Consider the following 22,512-nt stretch of genomic DNA (forward strand, 5'->3'; position numbering starts at 1 on the left):
TATATTTTGAATAACCCATATTAAAATATGTCCACTTTTTTTTTTCAACAAAAAGGACTCACATCTATTAGACTGCAATGACTCATAATTGATACTTACTAATATAATTATAAATAAATATATTCATATAATCAATAATTTAATATATATATATATATATATATATTATCATTAGTAATATTTAATTTTTATCATAATTATTTTTAAAGTCGCATATATGATTGATCCTGATATATCGACCTTATAATTTTTTTTTACGTTAACGGTATGTACAAATTAAATTCATTAATCAATCATAAAATTCCAATTTCTAAGAGAAAATTATTTGAGTGCAGTGGCCATACACAACTAGGAGGGACGAAGGTACATGCACTAGGGATAAGATTTTCTACCTTTGAGTCTCTTATCTTTAATGACTTTGTACTACTATAGCAGTTCAGGCTCTCATATGCTTTTGTTAAAAGAGCTATATTTTGTATATAATGTGCCACAATAATTTTTCTTTTTTTTAGGATTAAAAACGACATTCATTCGTTCAAATTGATAGCAATTATATTGATCAAAATTAATATAATTCAAAATTTCGAAAGAAAAAAAATTATACGAATAAACTCACATCATCTAAGATAATAGCATAAAATAAAAAGATATATAAGATTGTAACAAAATCTACAAATATGACAAAATTAAAGTGTCTAAAATACACATGTTTCTAAAGTTGTAACATTGACGATGCCAAAGTCATTTATCGAAGTTAATATATCAATCTAAACTAAAAAAACACTGCACTAAATGAGAAATAAAATATTATACGAAGACGAGAAAAACAAATTAATATATATAAAAAAAAAATAGGAGAGTGTCTTCAAGCTAAAAAAAAATGACCTCAATAGATAATATGTTCCAGTAAAAAAAAAAAAAACACAAAAAAAATAGTATAACATGTTAAACAAATGAAATTGTCCTTAGCTCGCTTGGGTTAACTTAAGCACCCTATTGTTTTTTATGTTTAAGCATTCAACATTATTATAGTTTTCCTGTAAAACATATTATTTATTTTTAACATGTAAACTAATACTATTAATAATAGAATGTAACATATAGTACTCCACTGTAAATACATCATCATCAAACATAAATTAATTATTTTGTCATGTATCTATATATTGTAATCGTGTTTAAATAAAACAACAATTTACCCAATTTTATTAGACGTCTATATAAAACTAATTTATATTAGTGGTGTATACTTTTTTCTCTTTAGTAACATAGTTTAGATTTAATTTTAATTGTAAGCAATCAACTCCCAATTCTTTCTTTTTAAAAAATATATTACTATAATAGATATATTATTTATAAAATAATATACACACTACGCCAAAAATGACATTTAACAGCGCCCATTTTACAGCGCTTGCTAAACACAAGCGCTGTTGTAATTATATTTTAAAAATAACGGAACCTTTTACAGCGCTTTTGATGCCAAGCGCTGTAAAACAAGCGCTGTAGTAGGTCATATAACGTTTGCGCATCACGTTATAAGGCTTTTACAGCGCTTGTCAAAAAAGCGCTGTAAAAGGAAGCGCTTTCGCGTATCAGTTACAACGCTTTTTTCACAAGCGCTGTAAAACACATGCGCTTTCATTGAATTTAACTACCTATTACAGCGCTTTTTTCACAAGCGCTGTAAAATACATACGCTTTCATTGAATTTAACTACCTATTACAGCGCTTTTTTCACAAGTGTTGTAAAATACATGCGCTTTCATTGAATTTAACTACCTATTACAGCGCTTTTTTCACAAGCGCTGTAAACTGCATGCGCTTTCATTGAATTTAACTACCTATTACAGCGCTTTTTTCACAAGCGCTGTAAAACACATGCGCTTTCATTGAATTTAACTACCTATTACAGCGCTTTTTTCACAAGCGCTGTAAAACACATGCGCTTTCATTGAATTTAACTACCTATTACAGCGCGTTTTTCACAAGCGCTGTAAAACACATGCGCTTTCATTGAATTTAACTACCTATTACAGCGCGTTTTTCACAAGCGCTGTAAAACACATGCGCTTTCATTGAATTTAACTACCTATTACAGCGCGTTTTTCACAAGCGCTGTAAAATACATCTTTAAAATAATTATATACGTTGGAAACCCTCATATCCTCTACATCTTTCAAATAATTATATACGTTGGGAACCCTAATATCCTCTACGTACTGTGCGGCCATCTACGTTGTCTAAGGTATTTTTTACACATGATCTGTTATGTTTTGAAATTGTCAAAAATTGTCAAAAACTCATACCACATGATCTGTTCTGTTTTGAAATTGTTAGTTGATATTGGTTTCTTTTTGAAACTTGTTGATATGTTTTGAAAGCTTATTATTTTTGTTACTGCATTTATATAGGTGGTATAATATGGATAGGAAATGGATTTCAGCCAATCGATTGTCAAAAGAGTATGAAATTGGAGTGAAGGAGTTTGTTGAGTTTGCAGTGAAGAATGCAAAAGATCCAAATAGAGTAGTTTGTCCTTGTTTAAAATGTTGTTTTGGAAAACGTGTTAGAGAAGATGAATTAGAAGGACATCTAGTATGTAATGGAATTGATCAAAGCTACACATGTTGGATAAGACATGGTGAGAAAAAAAAAGGAAACATTAATTTTGAGAATAGTTCTACATATGCTTCAACTGATTTCGATACAGATACATATGAGCCGGACCGAGTTGATGAGATTGCAAAAGCAGTTGAAGAAGATCTTCGAGATTGTCCTAAAATGTTTGAAAGTTTGTTGAGTGATGCAGAGAAAGAATTATATAATGGTTGTACTAAATTCACAAGACTGTCAGCGATATTAAAGTTGTACAACTTAAAAGCGAGTAATGGATGGTCTGATAAAAGCTTTACGGAATTATTAACACTCATAAAAGATATGTTGCCAGATGATAATGAACTTCCCAGTCGAACCTACGAGGCTAAACGGATTTTGTGTTCTATTGGAATGAGTTACGAAAGGATTCATGCGTGTCCTAACGATTGCATTTTATTTCGAAACGAATATGAACTACTTAAGGCGTGTCCGAAATGCAATGTCTCTCGATATAAGAAGAAAGAATCTACTCCAGCAAAAGTCGTGTGGTATTTTCCTATAATACCAAGATTTAGGCGCATGTATCGCAGTGAAGAAGATTCAAAACACTTGACATGGCATGCAGATGAAAGAATTAGAGATGGAATGTTTCGACACCCTGCAGATTCCCCACAATGGGCAAAAATTGATCACGAGTATCCTGAATTCGGGATAGAGTCAAGAAATCTAAGACTTGCACTTTCTACTGATGGAATGAATCCACATGGTCTTCAAAGCATCTCACATAGCACGTGGCCTGTGATTTTGGTAATATATAACCTACCTCCATGGTTATGTATGAAGCGTAAGTTTATGATGTTGTCTCTGTTAATTTCTGGACCCAAACAACCGGGGAATGATATCGACGTATACTTGACTCCTTTAATTGAAGATTTAAAAATTCTGTGGGAGACAGGTGTGGAAGTTTATGATGGGTATAGGAAAAAGTGTTTCAATTTGAGGGCTATGTTGTTCGGCACAATTAATGATTTTCCAGCATATGGTAATTTATCAGGATATAGCATTAAAGGTCAGTGTGCATGTCCTATATGTGAAGAGAGTACAAATTGGATGCGGTTGAAACATTGTAAGAAGAATGTGTTTCTTGGACATCGTAGATTTTTACCTTATAGTCATCAGTATCGTGGGTGGAGAAATGCATTCAATGGAAAATCAGAGGAAGGTAAAGCTCCTTTAGCACCGACTGGATATCAAATACTTGAAAAAGTACAAGGTTTGACCAATAAATTTGGCAAACCTTTTGCGGGAGAGCTGGTGAAAACTGGGTGGAAGAAAAAGTCAATTTTCTTTGAATTGCCATATTGGAAGTCATTGTATGTAAGACATTTCCTCGATGTGATGCATATTGAAAAAAATGTATTTGAAAGTGTTATTGGTACGTTACTCAATGTTCCAGGAAAGTCTAAAGATGGCGTCAATGCAAGATTGGACTTGGTCGATATGGGAATAAGAAATGAACTGGCTCCAGTAAAGAAAGGAAATCGCACATATCTACCTCCAGCCGCTCATACTCTATCTAGAAAGGAAAAAATTGTTTTATGTAAATTTCTACACGAAGTTAAAGTTCCAGAAGGATACTCTTCGAACATTAAAAATTTGGTTTGTATGAAAGACCTCAAGTTAAAAGGTTTGAAGACCCATGATTGTCATATTATAATGGAGCATTTGCTACCAATAGGTATACGTTCCATTTTACCTGAAAAAGTTCGACTAGCCTTAACTAGATTATGTTTCTTCTTCAGGGAAATTTGTAGTAAAGTGATCGACCCTCAGAAATTACCGACATTGCAGAGGGAAATTGTTGTTACTTTGTGTGAGCTTGAAATGTATTTCCCACCATCGTTTTTTGATATAATGGTTCACCTTACTGTTCATCTGGTTAAGGAGACACAACTTTGTGGGCCAGCTTATATGAGATGGATGTATCCGATAGAACGATATATGAAAATATTAAAAGGGTACGTAAAAAGTAGAAGTCGACCAGAAGGTTGTATTGCTGAACGATACATTGTTGAAGAGGCTGCTGAATTTTGTACTGAATATCTGTCCAATGTTGAATCCATAGGGCTTCCCATGTCTCGTCATTCGGGAAGACTATCAGGAGAAGGGATAACTGGAAGGAGACTACTGACTATATCAAGGACAGAATGGGAGCAGGCACAATTGTATGTTCTGCACAATGATGATGAGGTTCAACCGTATGTTACAATACACATTGATCAGTTATCTCGTTTGAACATGAATAGGAATCAAAATTGGATAACTCGAGAGCACAATCGAAGTTTTGTAACATGGTTAAAAAATCACATAATGTCAAAATTTGATATAGACCCCGGATCAATTTCAAATAGATTGAGGTGGCTAGCAAATGGTCCGAGCTTACATGTCTTTTCTTACACTGGTTATGTTATTAACGGCTACACATTTTATACCAAAGAACAAGATGATCAGACCACTATGCAAAATAGTGGAGTCACTCTCGTAGCTGAAGCGATGCATGTCTCAAGTGCAAAAGACAAAAACCCAATATATGCAAATCTATCATATTTTGGGGTTATCGAGCGCATATGGGAGTTAGACTACACAATGTTTCGTGTTCCCATATTTGGTTGCAAGTGGGTCGATAATAATAATGGCGTTCGGATTGATGAGTCAGGATTCTTGCTTGTCGATTTTAATAGGGTGGGATACAAAGACGAGCCTTTTATTTTAGCGTCGCAAGCTCAACAAGTGTTTTATGTCACTGATCCTTCTAATGATAAATGGTTTGTTGTCCTATCGACCAATAAAATAAGTGATGATAACAATAATGATGAAGATGTTGGTAATGATCTTTTATTTGCAACATCACAACAACCACATGAAATTGATTCAACTGATGATGGTTTATATCTTAGAGATGATCATGATGAGGGAATTTGGATTAATCCATCGTTTCGTATTGTAAATGGACAAACAAATGTGAATGTCACCAGGAAAAGAAGAAGGGCATCTTAATGTATATGTTTAATTGTTTTATATAAGCTATGCATGTAATCTGAACTGTGTTATTGTAAATATGCATGTAATCTGAATTGAGTGTTTTATACTAAGTTCTGATTAATTTATTTTCTGCTTATATTTAGCTTGATTTGAGTGTTTTATACCAAGTTCATGTAACAATGAGTGTTTTATATTTAGCTTGATTTACATGAACTGAACTGAATATAAATTAGTAATTTACATGAACTGAACTGAACTGAATAGAGAGATTCTCTTTTGCTCAGTGCATATATATATAGATTCTTCAGAAGTTCTCATTTCTAATAATTCATCATCTCCTAAAGTATTGTGATAAAGACAATGATAACAATATTTTTAATCCAATAAACAATGATAAAAATGTTTTTAATGTCATCCCAACCCAAATAAACCAAACACAAAAATAAAATAAAGAGACATTTTACAGCGCTTATCTTAAAAAGCGCTGTAAAAGATCCTTTTAAAAATAAAATAATGAGTGTTTTATACCTTTTACAGCGCTTTTCACACAAAGCGCTGTAAACGTCTCTTTTGAAAATAAATAAAAAAGACATTTTACAGCGCTTATTTGACAAAGCGCTGTAAAAAAGCTTAAAAAATAATATTCATCAGACACCTAATTTCTTCAAACACCTTGTACGCATCATGGAAATCCAAAAAACATCAGACACAAACCCATTTCTTCAAACACCTTGTATGCATCATGGGAATCTCCAAAAACACATTGTTAACAAAAACATCATACACAAACCCATTTTTCGCAACATGGCAATGATCCTGAATACCAAGTTTTGATTTAAGAAGGAAAGAGAATATAAAGAGATAAAAAGGGTGTTGAGGTGGAGATTGAATTGTGAAAGAGTAAGCTTTGATGTTTGTGAAGAAGATGCATAAAAGGAGAAGAATTTGGTGAAGAGGAAGGGATTTTTGTGGTGACCAGTTACTACTATGTGGGTTTTGCATGTATGTTGAGCTTGTTTAAAAAATAACATAACATAACAAAACACAAAAACAATAAGGCCTTTTACCGCGCTTATTTGGGAAAAGCGCTGTAAAAGAGCCTTTTAAATGAGTAAATTCTCAACTTGGTTATAAAATATCACTCTCTTCTACTTAGTCCTTTAATTATATACATTACTTAGAGACTAATTTAGAGATTTATTATAATCCATAGTGTTGAGATATTTTATCTTAATTTATGTTTTAAATAATTTAATATACTAATTTATTTATATAAAGAAAAAAAAATAAATTTCAATTCCAATTAATTTGAATGTTTGACTCCGTATCTGACAGTCAATATAAAATAATTTTACAATAACATCCAATAAAATATTATTATAATTTTATGTCCCATAATAAATTTTAAAATAACTACAAAAATGTAGAGTGATATAACAAATCAATGAGTTCTTATTCAACGTCGGTATAAAAAAAGTATAATTTACACTTATTGTGTATAGTGCATACTCTTCCATTCCAAATTATTCAACCATTCACACACAAAATCTAAAGGCCTAGAAAATTAGTAAAAGATGGGAAGAAAAACGCATAGAAAAAAATGGTAAGAACTCAGATAAATATTGGAATTAACTTGCTTAACGAATAAACCACACATAAGTCAAACAAAAAACAAACACGGCATGCCGGCAATGACACTCACTGTCAAGAATTCAAACAGACGAAAATTTAGAAAAATAGCCTTTTCTATTATTGTAATAGTTATATAGTATTTGTGTATTAAAAACATCATTTAAATCAAATATATATATATATAAAATACTTGTTCTTGTCAAAAAAAAAAATATTTAATATACAAAAATGAGCAATCCAATCAATTATCTTGGCCCATATTTTGACTATTTTATTTTAATCCTCTCATTCATAAGGAATGAGATGTAAAAATTCAAAATTCTAATATAAGAATAAATAAAGTTTGATCAATAATTATTGGCTTAAATATAATTTTAGACTTTTATATTTTTATCTAATATTTCTTTTGGTTTTTTATTTTGATTTATTTTGTTAATTTATCTTTTATAAACATTGTATTTTTGTCTTATCACAATCACAACAAAGTGATAAGACCCTATTATTGTAATCCTTTCAATATTTTTCAAAAAAGTATCCAGAGTTGAACTTGAAATATACTTAGACTTTTTAGAACAAACTACATTATTTTATTGTATTTTCACCTCATTCTTATTAAGATTGTATAATTAACTTTATAATTGATCAAAATTTGATCTCAATAGTTCATGACAATAATTATACAGTTGTTTGATAAAGTTATGATAAAAATAAATAAAATATACTACTTATAAAAGATAAAAGATAAAAGACCCAAATAAATAAATAAAAGGTAAAATATAAAGGACAAAAATTATATTTAAGTCCTAATTATATGAGTGAAAATTCTCCCAAACTATTTTGACTATAAACTTGACATTTGAGATTTTAGATACAATTTTCGTGAATAATCATTTAACTAGGAACTTAACCTCATTTGAACAGAACATAAAACCTTTAATTTAGAAAAAGAGACATATCAATAGATTTGACTTTAAAGGAATGTTTGAAAAAATATTGTAATTGAAAATCAAAATTCAATTTGATGATGTCAAACATACGAGTTCATGATGTTGTCTCCAATATATTATAATAAGTATAAAGTATCAGAAATAATGTGCTTGTTCTGTAATATTTTATTCTACCAAACCCCAATAAAGCTATTTAGCAGAAGAGATTAAACACTTTCTATAGCTCCTTTAACTTTCTCAACCAAATGAAGTCTTTTTTGCACATGTTACATGCATTTTTCCTTATATGCCTTTACATATTACAACTCTATACGTTAAACCTACTTTGGTTTGGACCAAATAAAACTGCTTATGCATTAGGAAATGATACTGATTTTTTGGCATTGCTCAAATTCAAAAAATCAATATCTAATGACCCATTTGGAATCTTAGACTCTTGGAATGGTTCAACTCACTTTTGCAAGTGGCATGGAATCACATGCATGCATCAAAGAGTTACAGAGTTGTACTTAGCAGGAAATCAGTTGCATGGATCCATATCACCTCATGTTGGTAATCTCACTTTTTTGACAAACTTCAATCTCATGAACAATAGCTTCTATGGAACAATTCCACAAGAATTGTGTAGTTTAGTAAAACTACAGCAACTTTATCTCAATAATAACTCATTGGTTGGAGAAATTCCTTCAAATTTGACAAGTTTGTTGAATCTCAAAAGCTTATACTTGTCAAGGAACAATTTGGTTGGCACAATACCAATTGAAATTGGTTCTCTTAAGAAGCTCCAAAGAATATTCATTTGGAACAACAATTTAACAGGAGAAATTCCACCAACTATAGGAAATCTTTCATTTCTTATAAATTTTAATGTTGGTTCCAACAATTTGGAGGGGAATATTCCACAAGAAATATGCCATTTGAAGAACTTGGAAACTATATCAGTTGGTATAAACAAATTGTCTGGTAAACTTCCACTTTGTCTTTATAATATGTCATCTCTTACTCTTATTGCTGTTGACTTGAACCAATTTAATGGCTCTCTTCCACCAAAAATGTTCCATACCCTTCCCAATCTCAAAACACTTTTCATTGGTGGGAATCAAATCTCAGGTCTAATCCCAACTTCCATCACAAATGCATCTTACTTAAGAGCTTTTGATATCACTCAAAATCAATTCATAGGTCATGTTCCAAGTCTTGGGAAGCTAAAAGATCTTCAGCTCATAGGTTTGTCTCAGAACAATCTTGGAAGCAACTCAACTAATGATTTGGAGTTTGTAAAGTCATTGGAAAATTGTAGTAAGTTGTATGTGATTGATATATCCTACAATAATTTTGGAGGTCTTTTACCAAATACTTTAGGAAATATGTCCAAACAACTCAACAGCATATATCTTGGGGGAAATCATATATCAGGAAAAATTCCTGCAGAATTAGGAAATCTAGTCAACCTATATCTCTTCACTGTGGAAAATAACCGTTTTGAAGGGATGATTCCAACTACTTTTGTGAAGGTTCAAAAGTTGCAAGTGTTGGAATTGAGGGGAAACAAGTTGTCAGGAAGTATACCAGCCTTTATAGGCAACCTCAGTCAGTTGTTTTATTTGGGTTTAGGACATAATAAGTTAGAAGGAAATATTCCTCCAAGCATAGGAAACTGTCAAAAGTTATATTACTTAGATCTTTCTCAAAACAATCTTAGAGGAACCATACCAATAGAGGTATTTAATCTTTTCTCATTAACAAAATTATTGGACTTGTCGCGAAACGCATTGAGTGGTAGTCTACCGCAAGAAGTGGGCAGGCTAGAAAATATTGGAATGTTGAATTTTTCTGAGAATCATCTGTCTGGTGATATTCCTAAAACCATTGGAAAATGTGAAAGCTTAGAGTACCTTCATCTGCAAGGAAACTCCTTTCATGGAGTCATACCAACCTCTTTGGTTTCACTGAAAAGCCTTCAACATTTAGACTTGTCACGAAACCGCTTGTCTGGATCAATTCCTAAAGGTCTTCAAAATATTTCTTTCTTAGAATACTTCAATGTATCTTTTAACATGTTGGAAGGAGAGGTACCAACTGAAGGTGTCTTTCAAAATGCAAGTGAGGTGGTGGTAACAGGAAACAATAACCTTTGTGGAGGTATTTCAAAGTTGCACCTACCTCCATGCCCTTTGAAAGGTAAGAAACAAGCAAAACATCATTATCTCAAGTTGATAGCAGTGGTAGTTAGTGTGGCTTCTTTTCTTCTTATACTTCTGTTTATTCTAACTATCTACTGTATAAAGAAAAGAAACATGAAACCTTCATCTGATTCACCAAGAATTGACCTTTTGGTTAAGATTTCATATGAAGACCTGCACAATGGAACCGATGGATTCTCTACAAGGAATTTGATAGGATCTGGAAGTTTTGGCTCTGTCTACTTAGGAACTCTCGAGTTAGACGATAAAGTTGTAGCAGTAAAGGTTTTAAAACTTCAAAAGAAGGGAGCTCACAAAAGTTTCATGGTTGAATGTAATGCACTTAAAAATATTAGACACCGAAATTTGGTTAAGATTTTAACAAGTTGTTCTAGTACAGATTTCAAAGGTCAAGAATTTAAAGCTCTTGTTTTTGAGTACATGAGAAATGGAAGCTTAGAAAGTTGGTTGCATCCAGAAAAAGAAATTGCAGGTCCACAAAAAACATTGAACCTTGCACAAAGGCTAAATATTATTATTGATGTTGCTTCAGCATTTCATTATCTTCACCATGAATGTGATCAACCTGTTATTCATTGTGATTTAAAGCCTAGCAATGTTCTTCTTGATGATTCTATGGTAGCTCATGTGAGTGATTTTGGCATAGCAAAATTGCTCCCAAGTATTGGAGTCTCCTTGACACAAAATAGCACTGTTGGAATAAAAGGGACTATTGGTTATGCTCCTCCAGGTATAGCCTGATATTGTTATGTTAAATTGTCAAATATTTTTATTTTATGTTTCTGATCGTTTTACTTGCTTACGAGTTACTCCTTCTGATTTTAAATATAAGTAAAAAATGATATGTATTTGGTTCAAACGTGGATCAAACGCATGTGCCTTTTTGTTTATATTATAAATGAGAGGGAGTAATATTTTGATAATAACTTTAAGGATATTAAGTGATTTGTATCACATTTCAGAATACGGAATGGGTTCTAAGTTGTCAATCGAAGGCGACGTGTATAGCTTTGGGATTCTAATTTTAGAAATCTTAACCGGAAGAAGACCAACAGATGAAATGTTTGAAGATAGTCATAGTCTCCACAATTTTGTTAAAATTTCAATTTCAAGTGACCTTTTGCAGATTGTGGATCCAACCATTGTCCACAATGAATTAGAACAGACAATTGACAGTGAAAACGTTGGTGCTATGCATTCTAATGTGGAGAAATGTCTACTTTCACTTTTTAGTATTGCACTTGCCTGTTCAGTGGAATCACCAAAAGAAAGAATGAGTATGGTTGAAGTCATGAGAGAGCTTAATATAATCAAAAGTTTCTTTCCTACTGAGGATTTAATGGAAGCAAATCTGCATTAGAGCCACATAATATTGCTACAAATTCTCCTTATGATTTTCATCTTTTCCTTTTTGTAAATAAACTAGTTAGAAGTTTGTGCAATGCATGTATCTATTCTTTTTTTAAGCTTTAATGTGTGTTTAACTTATTAGTTAGATACCATATTTAAATGTTTGTTTAAATCCTGAGTCTGCATGATATTCATATGAAGCATGTGATGGATAAAAGTTTTTTAATTTGTTAAAATCTATAGTTTTCAAATAATAAAAATGGATAATAGATTAGTCTGATAAAAATTATATGGGTTAAGTATGATTAAGTTTTGTATGCTTCCTCTGAAATGATCTGATGCAAGGAAATGATTTTAGAGACCATTTATCAGCATATGTATGTTTTCTTTGGAGTAAAAAATGCAACAAAGTTATTTTGTGCAGTATAAAGTTTATATTTGGTTAACCTGAGCACCTAAAAGTTGGTTTGTTTCAACCTTTATAGATCTATTAAATTATCATATTTGCAAGCACATTATCATATTTACATATGATTTCGTATAAAGTGATTTTATCACAATATATTGAAATGGAATTTAGGAAACACGTGCTTTCATACAATCAGTTTTTCCAAACATAGAAATGCCTTCAACATTTCATATAATTTTAATTCAGTCTTTTTGTTTTCCCTTGTAAATGATTGTCAACGGTAGTTTGGTAGTTTAGTTCATCGTCTTTTTATCAAATGCAGAACATAGAAACATGAGAGCTCCAACCTATATAGCATTGACACGGCACCGACACATGTTACATTCAATCACTTCCATTTTTAAATGTTTTTTTAATAGTCAAGCCAACTATTAATATGTGATTCTCAAAACATGGGGTTTGATATAATTGTCTGGTTGTTAACTTAACTCAGTAATGCAGAAACTCATGGATGTAAAACCACAACCTATTACCACAATTGTGTGTACAATTTAGCCATAAAACCACTCAAAATTTATGAAACAACAAACCCATTAGCCACTTTTGTAAATATTATTGTTATTAATAAATGTTCAGTAAGTACAGAAGCAAACTACTGTAGAAAAAAGTATAAAAGCAAAGTGATTTTTAATTAGTCTACATTCATTTAATCTTTTTATTACCCACTATTAGAGTTTGGCTTTTTGATAAGTCTGATTCCTTTGTGAGTTTAGTCATAGATACCAAAAGAATACCTCTTGTGTGGGTGTGTAATGTATATGTAAAACTGTTTAAGGGTATGTATTTTCATGGCTTGTTAAATTGGACAACAAAATTATCATTCTGCCTATAGTGTATTAGTCTTCAGCATTATTTGTTGAAGTCACATAAATGAAAGTTGAAAACTATTAGTCCTTCCAGTTAGCGGATGATTCACTATATAAATTTCAAAATTCTTTTAGTACAATTTAGGGAGACAGAAGTATAAAATATCGGTACAATCCAACAATACTTATTGTTTAGATATGGATTTCATAAATGAAATATCATACTAGAAAGAAGTGTATTAGAGTTTGACACATGATACCTATAGAAAAAAAATGTACACTTATGAGTCATAATATCATGTTTCCCATTTTAAAGTATCCCAAGATACAAATGAATCATAAGGTCAACCTTAAATGAAGTACATGTTTCGCATAAAGTAAAATAAATTCAAGAATGTATTTATCAGACATAATATCTTTATCAACTAACAAAAAGAATATTGTAAGCACTATCATCACTAGATACACTTATTGATGAATTACTCTAGACCCTTATTGAACTAGAAACACTTATCTTATTCTCCAAGCAAACAAAACACAAATGATTAACCTCGACCAAACATTATCCATGCATTTCGCACAACGCTTCAAACTAACAAAGTTATTCCTTCGTCTGGGTTCTTTCATAAATTGAAGCTTCCAAAGACTCGTGTATAACTTTATAGTAGCAAACTAGTAGGTTGCCGGTAAATCTACATTGAACACAATCACACATAATCAAATGTTGCTAACTGAATTAGTAAACTAAGCATTGCCAAATGTTCAGCCAGATTGACCATTCATTTTCTTAACAAGTGCATCATACTGCATACACTTCTCTTTCTACAAATAACCTTTGAAATTTAGTTCAATTCAATTACTAATGAGTGTAATACCTGAAATTCAAAGAAGAAGCACATTATTACCTTTGTATTTTGTAGATTAAGATTTTTGAAATGCACAATATAATGATTAAAGTCAAATTATAACTTCATAAGTAATAAATGAGTTAGTTAAGATTCAAATAAACATATAAAAATATCAGTTTATCTCACCGGCAAGAAATTCCTTTCTAACTATGCTAAGTTCTCCAGTGACATCCACAATATTCATTCTTTCTTTCGGTGATTCCATTGAACAAATAAGTCCAATCCTGAAAAGGGAAACTAAGCACTCCTCAACACTTGGAATGAGATTTTCACTATTTCCACCTTCTCTTGCTACTTCTGCATCTCTTGATACAAGATGTGGGTCCAAAATCTTTATAAGATTATCTGGAAATGAAATTGCAACATAGTCATGCAGATTCTGACCATCTTCAAAAACTTCATCAGTGGGTCTTCTACCAGTAAGCACTTCCATCATAAGAACTCCAAAGCTATACATGTCACCAAATTTGGACACCTCAGAACCCATTCCATACTCTAAAACAATTAGCAAAAGTTGTTAATACTATATCTGTCTCTAGTAAAATATCAAGTCTACACCAAAACATATGAAGTATTTACAACATACCTGGAGGAGCATAGCCAACAGTCCCTTTTATTCCACTTGTACTAGAATTCTTATGTGAGGTAGTGCCAATGGCTGAGACAAGTTTTGCTATGCCAAAATCACTCACATGAGCAACCATGTCATCATCAAGAAGGACATTGCTTGGCTTTAGATCACAATGAAGGACCAATTGCTCACATTCTTGATGAAGATAATGTAATGCAGAAGCAACATCCATAATGATGTTTAATCTTTGACCAAGGTCCAATATTGTTGCATGTTCTGCATCTAAAATCTCGGGATGCAACCATTGTTCTAAGCTTCCATTTTTCATGTAATCAAAAACTAGAGCTTTAAATTCTTGACCTTTGTAGTCTGTACTTGAACAACATGTTAAAATCTTAACCAGATTTCGATGTCTGATATTTTTTAGTGCATTACATTCAGCAATGAAACTCTTATGAGCTCCTTTCTTTTGGAGGTTCAGAACCTTTATAGCTACAGCATTATCTTCTGACACAAGATTTCCTTTGTACACTGAACCAAAACTTCCTGACCCGATCAAGTTGGTATCTGAGAATCCATCAGTTCCTCGATGTAAATCTTGGTATGAAACCTTAGCCAATTGGTTAATTGTTGGTGAATCAAAAGATTGTTTTTGTTTTCTTTTCCTTATCCAGTAGATAGTTATAATAAATGAAATTATGAGAAGAAAAGAAACCAAACTAACTATCACTGCTATCAACCTGAAATGATGGCTTTTTGCATGTTTCATACTCTTGATAGAGCATGGTGGTAGATGTAACTCTGAAATACCTCCACAAAGCTTATTATTTCCAATTATTGCTACTTGAGTTGCATTTTGAAAGACACCATTAATTGGTACCTCGCCTTCCAACATGTTGAAAGAAACATTCAAGTATTCTAGGAATGAAATATTCTGTAAAGTTTTTGGAATTGGTCCAGACAAGTGATTGCGTGACAAATCTAAACCTCGAAGACCTTTGAGTGATGCCAAAGAGGAAGGTATGATTCCTTGAAAGGAGTTCCCTTGCAAAGTGAGATATTCTAAACTTATGCATTCTCCAATGGTTTCAGGAATGTCCCCAGACAGATGATTCTCAGAGACATCTATCCAATCAATATTTTTCAGCTTACCCACTTCTCTTGGTAAGCTACCACTCAAAGTGTTATGTGACAATTTCAATAAGTTTGACAATGAAAAAAGATAAAAAATCTCTATTGGTATGGTTCCACTAAACTTATTTTGTGAAAGGTCTAGATATTGTAAATTTTGGCAGTTTCCTATACTTGGAGGAATAGTTCCTTCTAACATATTAAGATGTAAATTCAAATGGAACAATTGACTGAGATTGCCCATGAAGAGTGGTATACCTCCTGATAGCTTGTTTCTACCCAATGCTAACCATTGCATGTTTTTTAATTTGCCAAAAGTAGTTGGAATAATTCCCTCAAAGAGATTATATTCCATGCTCAAGAGAGTTAAGCCAACTAGATTTCCTAATTCTGCAGGAACTTTTCCTGATATCATATTAGCTCCTAGATATAGTTCATTAAGTTCAATGGATAAGTTGCCGATGGAATTTGGCAGAATGCCTCCAAAATTATTATTGAACATAGAAAACATTTGCAACTTACTACAATTTGTCAAAGATTTTAAAAACTCCAAATCCTTAGTTGAATTGTCACCTAAATTGTTGATTTCCAAATTTAGATATAGTAGTTCTTTTAGCCTTCCTAAAGATGGAACTTGTCCCACAAAATAATTTTTACTGATGTCAAATAATGTAAAGCCAGAAGATGCATTTATCATTGACGTTGGAATTGGACCAGAGATTTTATTCATTCCAATTTCAAAAAATTGGAGATTGGGGAGGGTGTGGAACATGTTGGGTGGAAGAGAGCCATGAAACTTATTCATTGCTGCTGAGAACTTAATAAGTGATGAGATATTGTAGAGACAAGAAGGAATCATACCAGACAAATTGTTCTCACCGACAAATAAAATTGTTAATTTGTTGAGGCGACATATTTCTTGTGGAATATCTCCCTCTAAATTGTTAGAAGTAACCGAAAAACGCGTTAAGCTTGAAAGATTCCCTATGAATGAAGGGATTCCTCCTGTTAAATTGTTTCTCCAAAAAGTCATTACTTGAAGCTTTTTTAAAGAGCCCATTTCAATTGGTATTTTGCCAATCAGATCGTTCCCTTCCAAGTACAAGCCTTTGAGATTGGAGCAATGTGTCAAATTTGTAGGAATTTCTCCTACAAAGGAGTTATTGGTGAGATAAAGTTGTTGCAATTGTAGCAACTGACCCAATTCCTGAGGGATTTCTCCAAAGAAGCTATTGTTTTGAAGATTGAGATTTATTAGAAAAGTGAGATTGCCAATATGGGAAGATAAAGATCCATGTAAATGACATCCTTCTAAGTTCAATCCTATAACTCTTCCATGCATGGGGTTGCATGTGATTCCATGCCACTTGCATAAGTGGATGGAAGAATTCCAAGATTCAAGTGTTCTATATGGGTCACTAGATATTGATGCTTTGAATTTCAGCAAGGCCAAATGATCTGTTTGGTTTTCTAATGCCACTGACACAATGATGCTTGGACCAAACCACAACAATTTTAAGGTAAATAGAGGAAGGTGTAAGTACAAAAGTATAGGTGAGAAGAAAGAAAAAGGCTTCATAATTGGTTGAGGAAAAATAGGTTAATTTATGTTATGTAGTTTGGAGTTTGATAATTATGTGAGAATAGAGAAGAAACATGCATGCATTTAAATACTTGTGGCAAGAGGGATTAGTAGGGAGTCATGCATGTATGCACCCGTTTACACTTCCATTAATTTTGTTAAAAAATAAGATAATTTTTTATTTAATGCTTGTAATTTTAATTATACTAGATAGGAGTAAGAATGGTGGAGTGACTTTTAACACATTTTTTAAGAGACACTTTCTAACATACTCTTTTAAATTGATTTCCACCAAATTTATATAGGACCCACATATTTTGTGGGACTAGATAAATTTTAATCAATTTGATTATTTTTTACTGATTTAATGTTAGTATTTCTAATATTCACTTCAACAAAAAAAAAATTAATCTTGATAATTGAGTGTTTGAGACTCAAATAGACAATTTAATAAATTTAGATTATATTTTACATGAATTCTAAAAAATTAATTGCACTTGGCTAATTTTCTTAATAACCAAAAAGTAATTATTTTTGCTTATAATAGTAAGCGGATGAATATTTCTTAAAGAGTGTGCTACTCAATATTGCTTGACTTGGAACTTGAGAATCATTTTCATAAGTCATGCCCTGCTTAATACGTTCCTGATAATGCGCAGCATCAGAACTTCAAATATGGTGTAGTGTGAGGAGTCTGTTATGATCCCACATAAATTAAAGTGTCGTTAGTTTTTCTTACTAGTTAGAAGTCATGCACCCCTTTATACCTAACATTTCACTTTTCTTTGGGGGTAGAAAACTGGAAGATTAGGTTTTCACTTTTCTAGTCAACTCTAGTCAAGAGCTTATGAATATAATAGCACCTACTACTACTAATAATAATAATAAACAAGTCTTATTGATTTCTTATTGGTACGTGGTTTACTCATCTTGGAATGAGAATCCTCAGCATTTGATGCACTAATCTACTCAGCCTCAACATAAAGTGTCCCTTGGAAAATATTACACATATTTAATGTACACAAGATATTAATTACTCCAAAAAAATGTAGAGTAGATAATTTGCTTAAAATTGGTTGAATTCCCTTTTTTAATTGTTTAACAGGTTATCTGAATTCAATTTGCGGTTACTTTCAATCAAATTTTCTATTTGATTGAAAATTCATTTTTTCATGAATCCATATATTAACTAATCAATCAAACTCCAATTGGAACCTTAAACACCTCAGCATAACACCAAACTCCAAATCTGCAACTTGAGTTCCAAGCTTCATCTGATATGACTTGTGTCTCAATTGAGTAACAAAAATTAATGGAGCTTCATTGAATTACTTGTAAACTAAAAGTTGCAACGTTCTGCCATGAAAAATCATGTGCCCCCTCATAAATATTATGGCTTCAAATTGTTGGGGAGTTCTGGGGCGTGGGAGCAACAACATGTCAAATGCTTCAGGATTCACAAGAGACTTTTGATACCACATCTCCACCCTCATTCATAGTCGATGTGGGACTTAACCACTCACACTTGAACTCAACACAAGTGGCATGATGCAATGCTGTTTCACTCAAGCATCTAAGAGTTTCTTTTAACTTTGTGCCATCATAACAAACTTCTATTGTCAGTTCGGTAATTATTGATCCTATTTGGCATTTTCTGTCCCTCCATATATGAATTGTTGGTAACCAAAATATGAGGAGGGGAAGGGAAAAGGAGAGTCTGAGAGGCGCTGAAGAATGACAGAAAATCTCAAGGATATTGAATTTATACTGAATGAGGTACATAATGATCTTATTTATAGAGCTTTTTTGTTTTTTGAACCAACTCTGTAACTAACCTTAACTAACTGATCGAACTTCTGTTATGAATCAACAGGATGACATTAACCATGTTGCTCAAACAAAATGAATACATAGTTAGCTAAGTGTTTTACATTGGGACTTGTGAGTCTTCATATATACAAAAGATATAGAAAATCTAAGTGTTTAATAATCCATATTAAAATTTTAGCCTTAGTGCCTCAATCAAACTCTTCAACTGCTAAAATTATAGATATAGTCATTTGATTTTATTCTTCAATTGATTAAATCACATGTATTTATTTAACTAGCATTGTTTATAATTTTATCAGTAACTTTTATATATAGCTTAAATAATATAACATTTTATTTTAATATTTATATATAATACCTAAGTATAAATTATTTTTTTGGTGCCCCTCGAAAGTTGGACCCGGAGACTCCTACTCCTCCAACAATAAATCATGGGAGCAAACTACATCATATATTTTCACTAATGCTAACCGATGGCAGCAAGGAACCTGTACAAATAATATTAATTAAATCACATAATGATAAAGTAAATTATTGGTATCTCGTGAGTACCATAATTAACAGGACCTGGATATTGAAGCTACTCCAGCAGCTGAAAGGGAATGAAAAATTGCTCCCGTAAACAATGGTTCTGCTTTTCCATGTTGAAGCAACTCCAGCAGTCAATTATTTATAATTTGAGACAACAAATGAATCTTGAGACGATCATAAGGTAAACAGCTTCATTTCAACTGAACTTTGGCCAATATTCTTTGCAACCCTTTTATGCTTCATCATTTTTCTAGTCATATTTACCTCTTCCCATCTTCCAGCATTAGCATATATATTAGATAGTAAAACATAAATTCCACTATGAACAGGTTCTAGCTCTGTTAGTTGCACTTTCACTTGACTAGCAACAGCGATGTTTTCATGAATCTGGCAACCATTTAAAAGAGCACCCCATATTGCAATATTTGGTTTTATTGACATTGTCTTCATTAATCTTTCTGCCTCTCCGAAATGACCTGCCCGACTCAAAAGATTAACCATGCAACTGTAATGCTCTCTTTCTGGCACTATACCATACCTCTTTGTCATCAAGTTAAATTGTCTTTGAGCCTCTTCAACCAATCCAACATGACTACATGCAAATAATACTCCAATATAAGTAATATGATCAGGGATTAGAGAACTATCTTCTTGCATTATTTGAAACATACTCAAAGCTTCATTCCCATGACCATGTATGGCTAAACCATTAATCATGCTAGTCCACATCACCACATCTTTCTTTTCCATACTATTAAAAATCTTTTGTGCACTTCCTAATTCACCATTCTTGGCATACATGTCCAAAAGAGCAGTTGCCAGGGAAGTATCTATTACAATGTTGGTTTTCAATAGATAAGCATGAACAGTTTCTCCTAATGCCAAAGCACACTGATGGGCACAAACACTCAACACACTCAGAAAAGTAGCCTTATCAGGACAAAAGCCAGCTGCCAACATATCGAAAAAGAGATCAAGTGCCTCGTTATACCTCTCATACTGATTATAAGCATTAATCATAGAGTTCCAAGCAACAATATTTCTCTTCGGCATTTTGTTGAACAACTCCCTTGCAATATTCAAGCTACCACATTTTGCATACATTTCAATAATGGAAGTTGCAAGAATGATATTACCATTAGATGTTAACATAAAAGGGTCATAACCAGCTTCCCGGATGCATTCATGAACCCACTTTCCAGTATTGAGGTCTCTACTACGAGCACACGCAATCAAAGCATTCACCATGGTAACCTCATTAGGCACAACACCCCAGTGGCCCATATCTTTAAACACCTTTAAAGCTTCACGTGGTTGATTATTGTTAACATACCCAGCAATCAAACAAGTCCAAGCAACAACATTCCACTTAGGAATTTTATCAAACAGTTTCAACCCATACTCCATATCTCTAAATGAAACATACATATGGAGTAACCCAGTAGCAGCATAAACATTTGCTTCAAACCCAGATTTAACTATGCAACTATGAATGCATTTTCCACAAAATTGATCAGAAATAACAGAACTTGCTTTGAGTACAAATGGGAAAGTAAAATGATCAGGGGAATACCCAGTTTGTAGCATTTCTCTATACAAAAGCAAAGACATTTTTGGATTTTGAGATTTGGCATAACCTCTTATCATAGAATTCCAGATATAAACATTAGGAGAATGAATTTGGCGAAATAATAGGTTTGCATAATTAATGTCACCAAATTGTGAATCAACACAAAAATCAATAAGCTTGCTTAAAGGGATTATTATAGTTTTAATAGTTGCGGTTGTAAGTATTAGAGCGTGCAATATTTTTAAATTACTCGTAGTTTTGCATTTTGGTAACAGAGAGAGAATTGTGTTTTGGTGTATCATGATTATTCAATCTCTTAATCATTTGGTAATAGTTGATGTATTGTCAATTGAAGAAGACACTGCAATGAGTGAACAAACTAAAGTGACGTCATTATTCGTTTAAATTAACAGCGAGTGAATGTCTTTTTTTTTTTTTCGTCTCAAGTTTTATTTATTTTAAAAATCATTAGAAAATTAAATAAAAATGGACTACATTCATTCTAGATAAAAGTTTTATTTATTTTATTTTATTGAATATACATTAATCAAGTCATTTTTTCAATTATCAGATTAAAAATAACTATGAATTTTTATTTTCACTTATTATTATTAAAATTTTGAACAATTTTTAAACATCAATATATTGATATCAAATTGGTTCAACTTAAAATTTATCTAAATATATAAACTTAATTTTAGTATTAAAGGAGAAAATACATTAAATAACATTTATATAAGGTGAAGCGATGTCCTCACAATACATCACTTTAAGGCAATTGGTCTAACGTCATGGTGTCAAAGACTATCTGTCTTTCGGTACTTATTATCTATCTTTGAGTACTTATTGACCATTAGATTAATCTTATGCTTCATATAATGTCATGTGCCTTTTTATTAAATAAAAAATTCAAAATTGAAGAAACAAGAAACAACACATACAGTTACAACCCAATTGCCGCAATGTCGACGTCTTCAATTTTGATTTTTTTTTTTTTAATAAAAGAACACATGGCAATATATAAAGTATAAGATTGATCTGATGGTTAATAAGTGTTAAAAGGTAGAAAGCTTTTTGTGCCATAACGTTAGAGAATCTAATTCCAGGTAAAGTTTATAAGAGATCATATGTTGATTATTTTGATATTCCATGTTTAAATATCAAATTTTGATATTTAATGTTTAAATATCAAAATATACCAAGGGAAAATTAAGTCCACCATCTATGCCATGACATGACCTTATACACTTACTAAGGACAAGAACTTGTTAAAATAATAAAAAGAAATTCAGTAACAAGAATGATTAGACCATTCAAGTGTAGTCTAAGAATGTGAACCAT

General features: G+C 31.9%; 3 protein-coding genes across 4 annotated transcripts; 1 reads left to right on the forward strand and 2 right to left on the reverse strand.

Moving 5' to 3' along the window:
- The first annotated feature begins 8,388 nt into the window (after nt 1–8,388).
- LOC101498568 (uncharacterized) lies at nt 8,389–11,971 on the forward strand. Its single transcript, XM_004512384.4, has 2 exons — nt 8,389–11,153; nt 11,386–11,971. The coding sequence occupies exons 1-2, from the start codon at nt 8,465–8,467 to the stop codon at nt 11,781–11,783; spliced, it is 3,087 nt and encodes a 1,028-aa protein (XP_004512441.1). The 5' UTR covers nt 8,389–8,464; the 3' UTR covers nt 11,784–11,971.
- A 1,358-nt stretch (nt 11,972–13,329) lies between these two features.
- On the reverse strand, nt 13,330–19,247 carry LOC101494126 (LRR receptor-like serine/threonine-protein kinase EFR). 2 transcript variants are annotated; one of them, XM_012719136.3, is made up of 3 exons: nt 14,543–19,247; nt 14,083–14,451; nt 13,330–13,740 (listed from the first exon to the last, which is right to left on the reverse strand). In XM_012719136.3, exons 1-3 carry the CDS (start codon nt 17,235–17,237, stop codon nt 13,721–13,723), a joined length of 3,084 nt encoding a protein of 1,027 aa, XP_012574590.1. In that variant the 5' UTR covers nt 17,238–19,247; the 3' UTR covers nt 13,330–13,720. The 2 variants fall into 2 exon arrangements, with proteins under 2 accessions (XP_012574590.1, XP_004512338.2); XM_004512281.4 differs by having other exon boundaries at nt 13,330–13,923.
- Nucleotides 19,248–19,561: 314 nt separating this feature from the next.
- Nucleotides 19,562–21,541, reverse strand: LOC101496499 (putative pentatricopeptide repeat-containing protein At3g05240). Its single transcript, XM_004512288.4, has one exon. It carries the CDS (start codon nt 21,471–21,473, stop codon nt 19,776–19,778), a length of 1,698 nt encoding a protein of 565 aa, XP_004512345.1. The 5' UTR covers nt 21,474–21,541; the 3' UTR covers nt 19,562–19,775.
- Nucleotides 21,542–22,512: the final 971 nt, after the last annotated feature.

This window comes from Cicer arietinum, chromosome 8, assembly GCF_000331145.2.
Source record: "Cicer arietinum cultivar CDC Frontier isolate Library 1 chromosome 8, Cicar.CDCFrontier_v2.0, whole genome shotgun sequence".
Taxonomy (NCBI): domain Eukaryota; kingdom Viridiplantae; phylum Streptophyta; class Magnoliopsida; order Fabales; family Fabaceae; genus Cicer; species Cicer arietinum.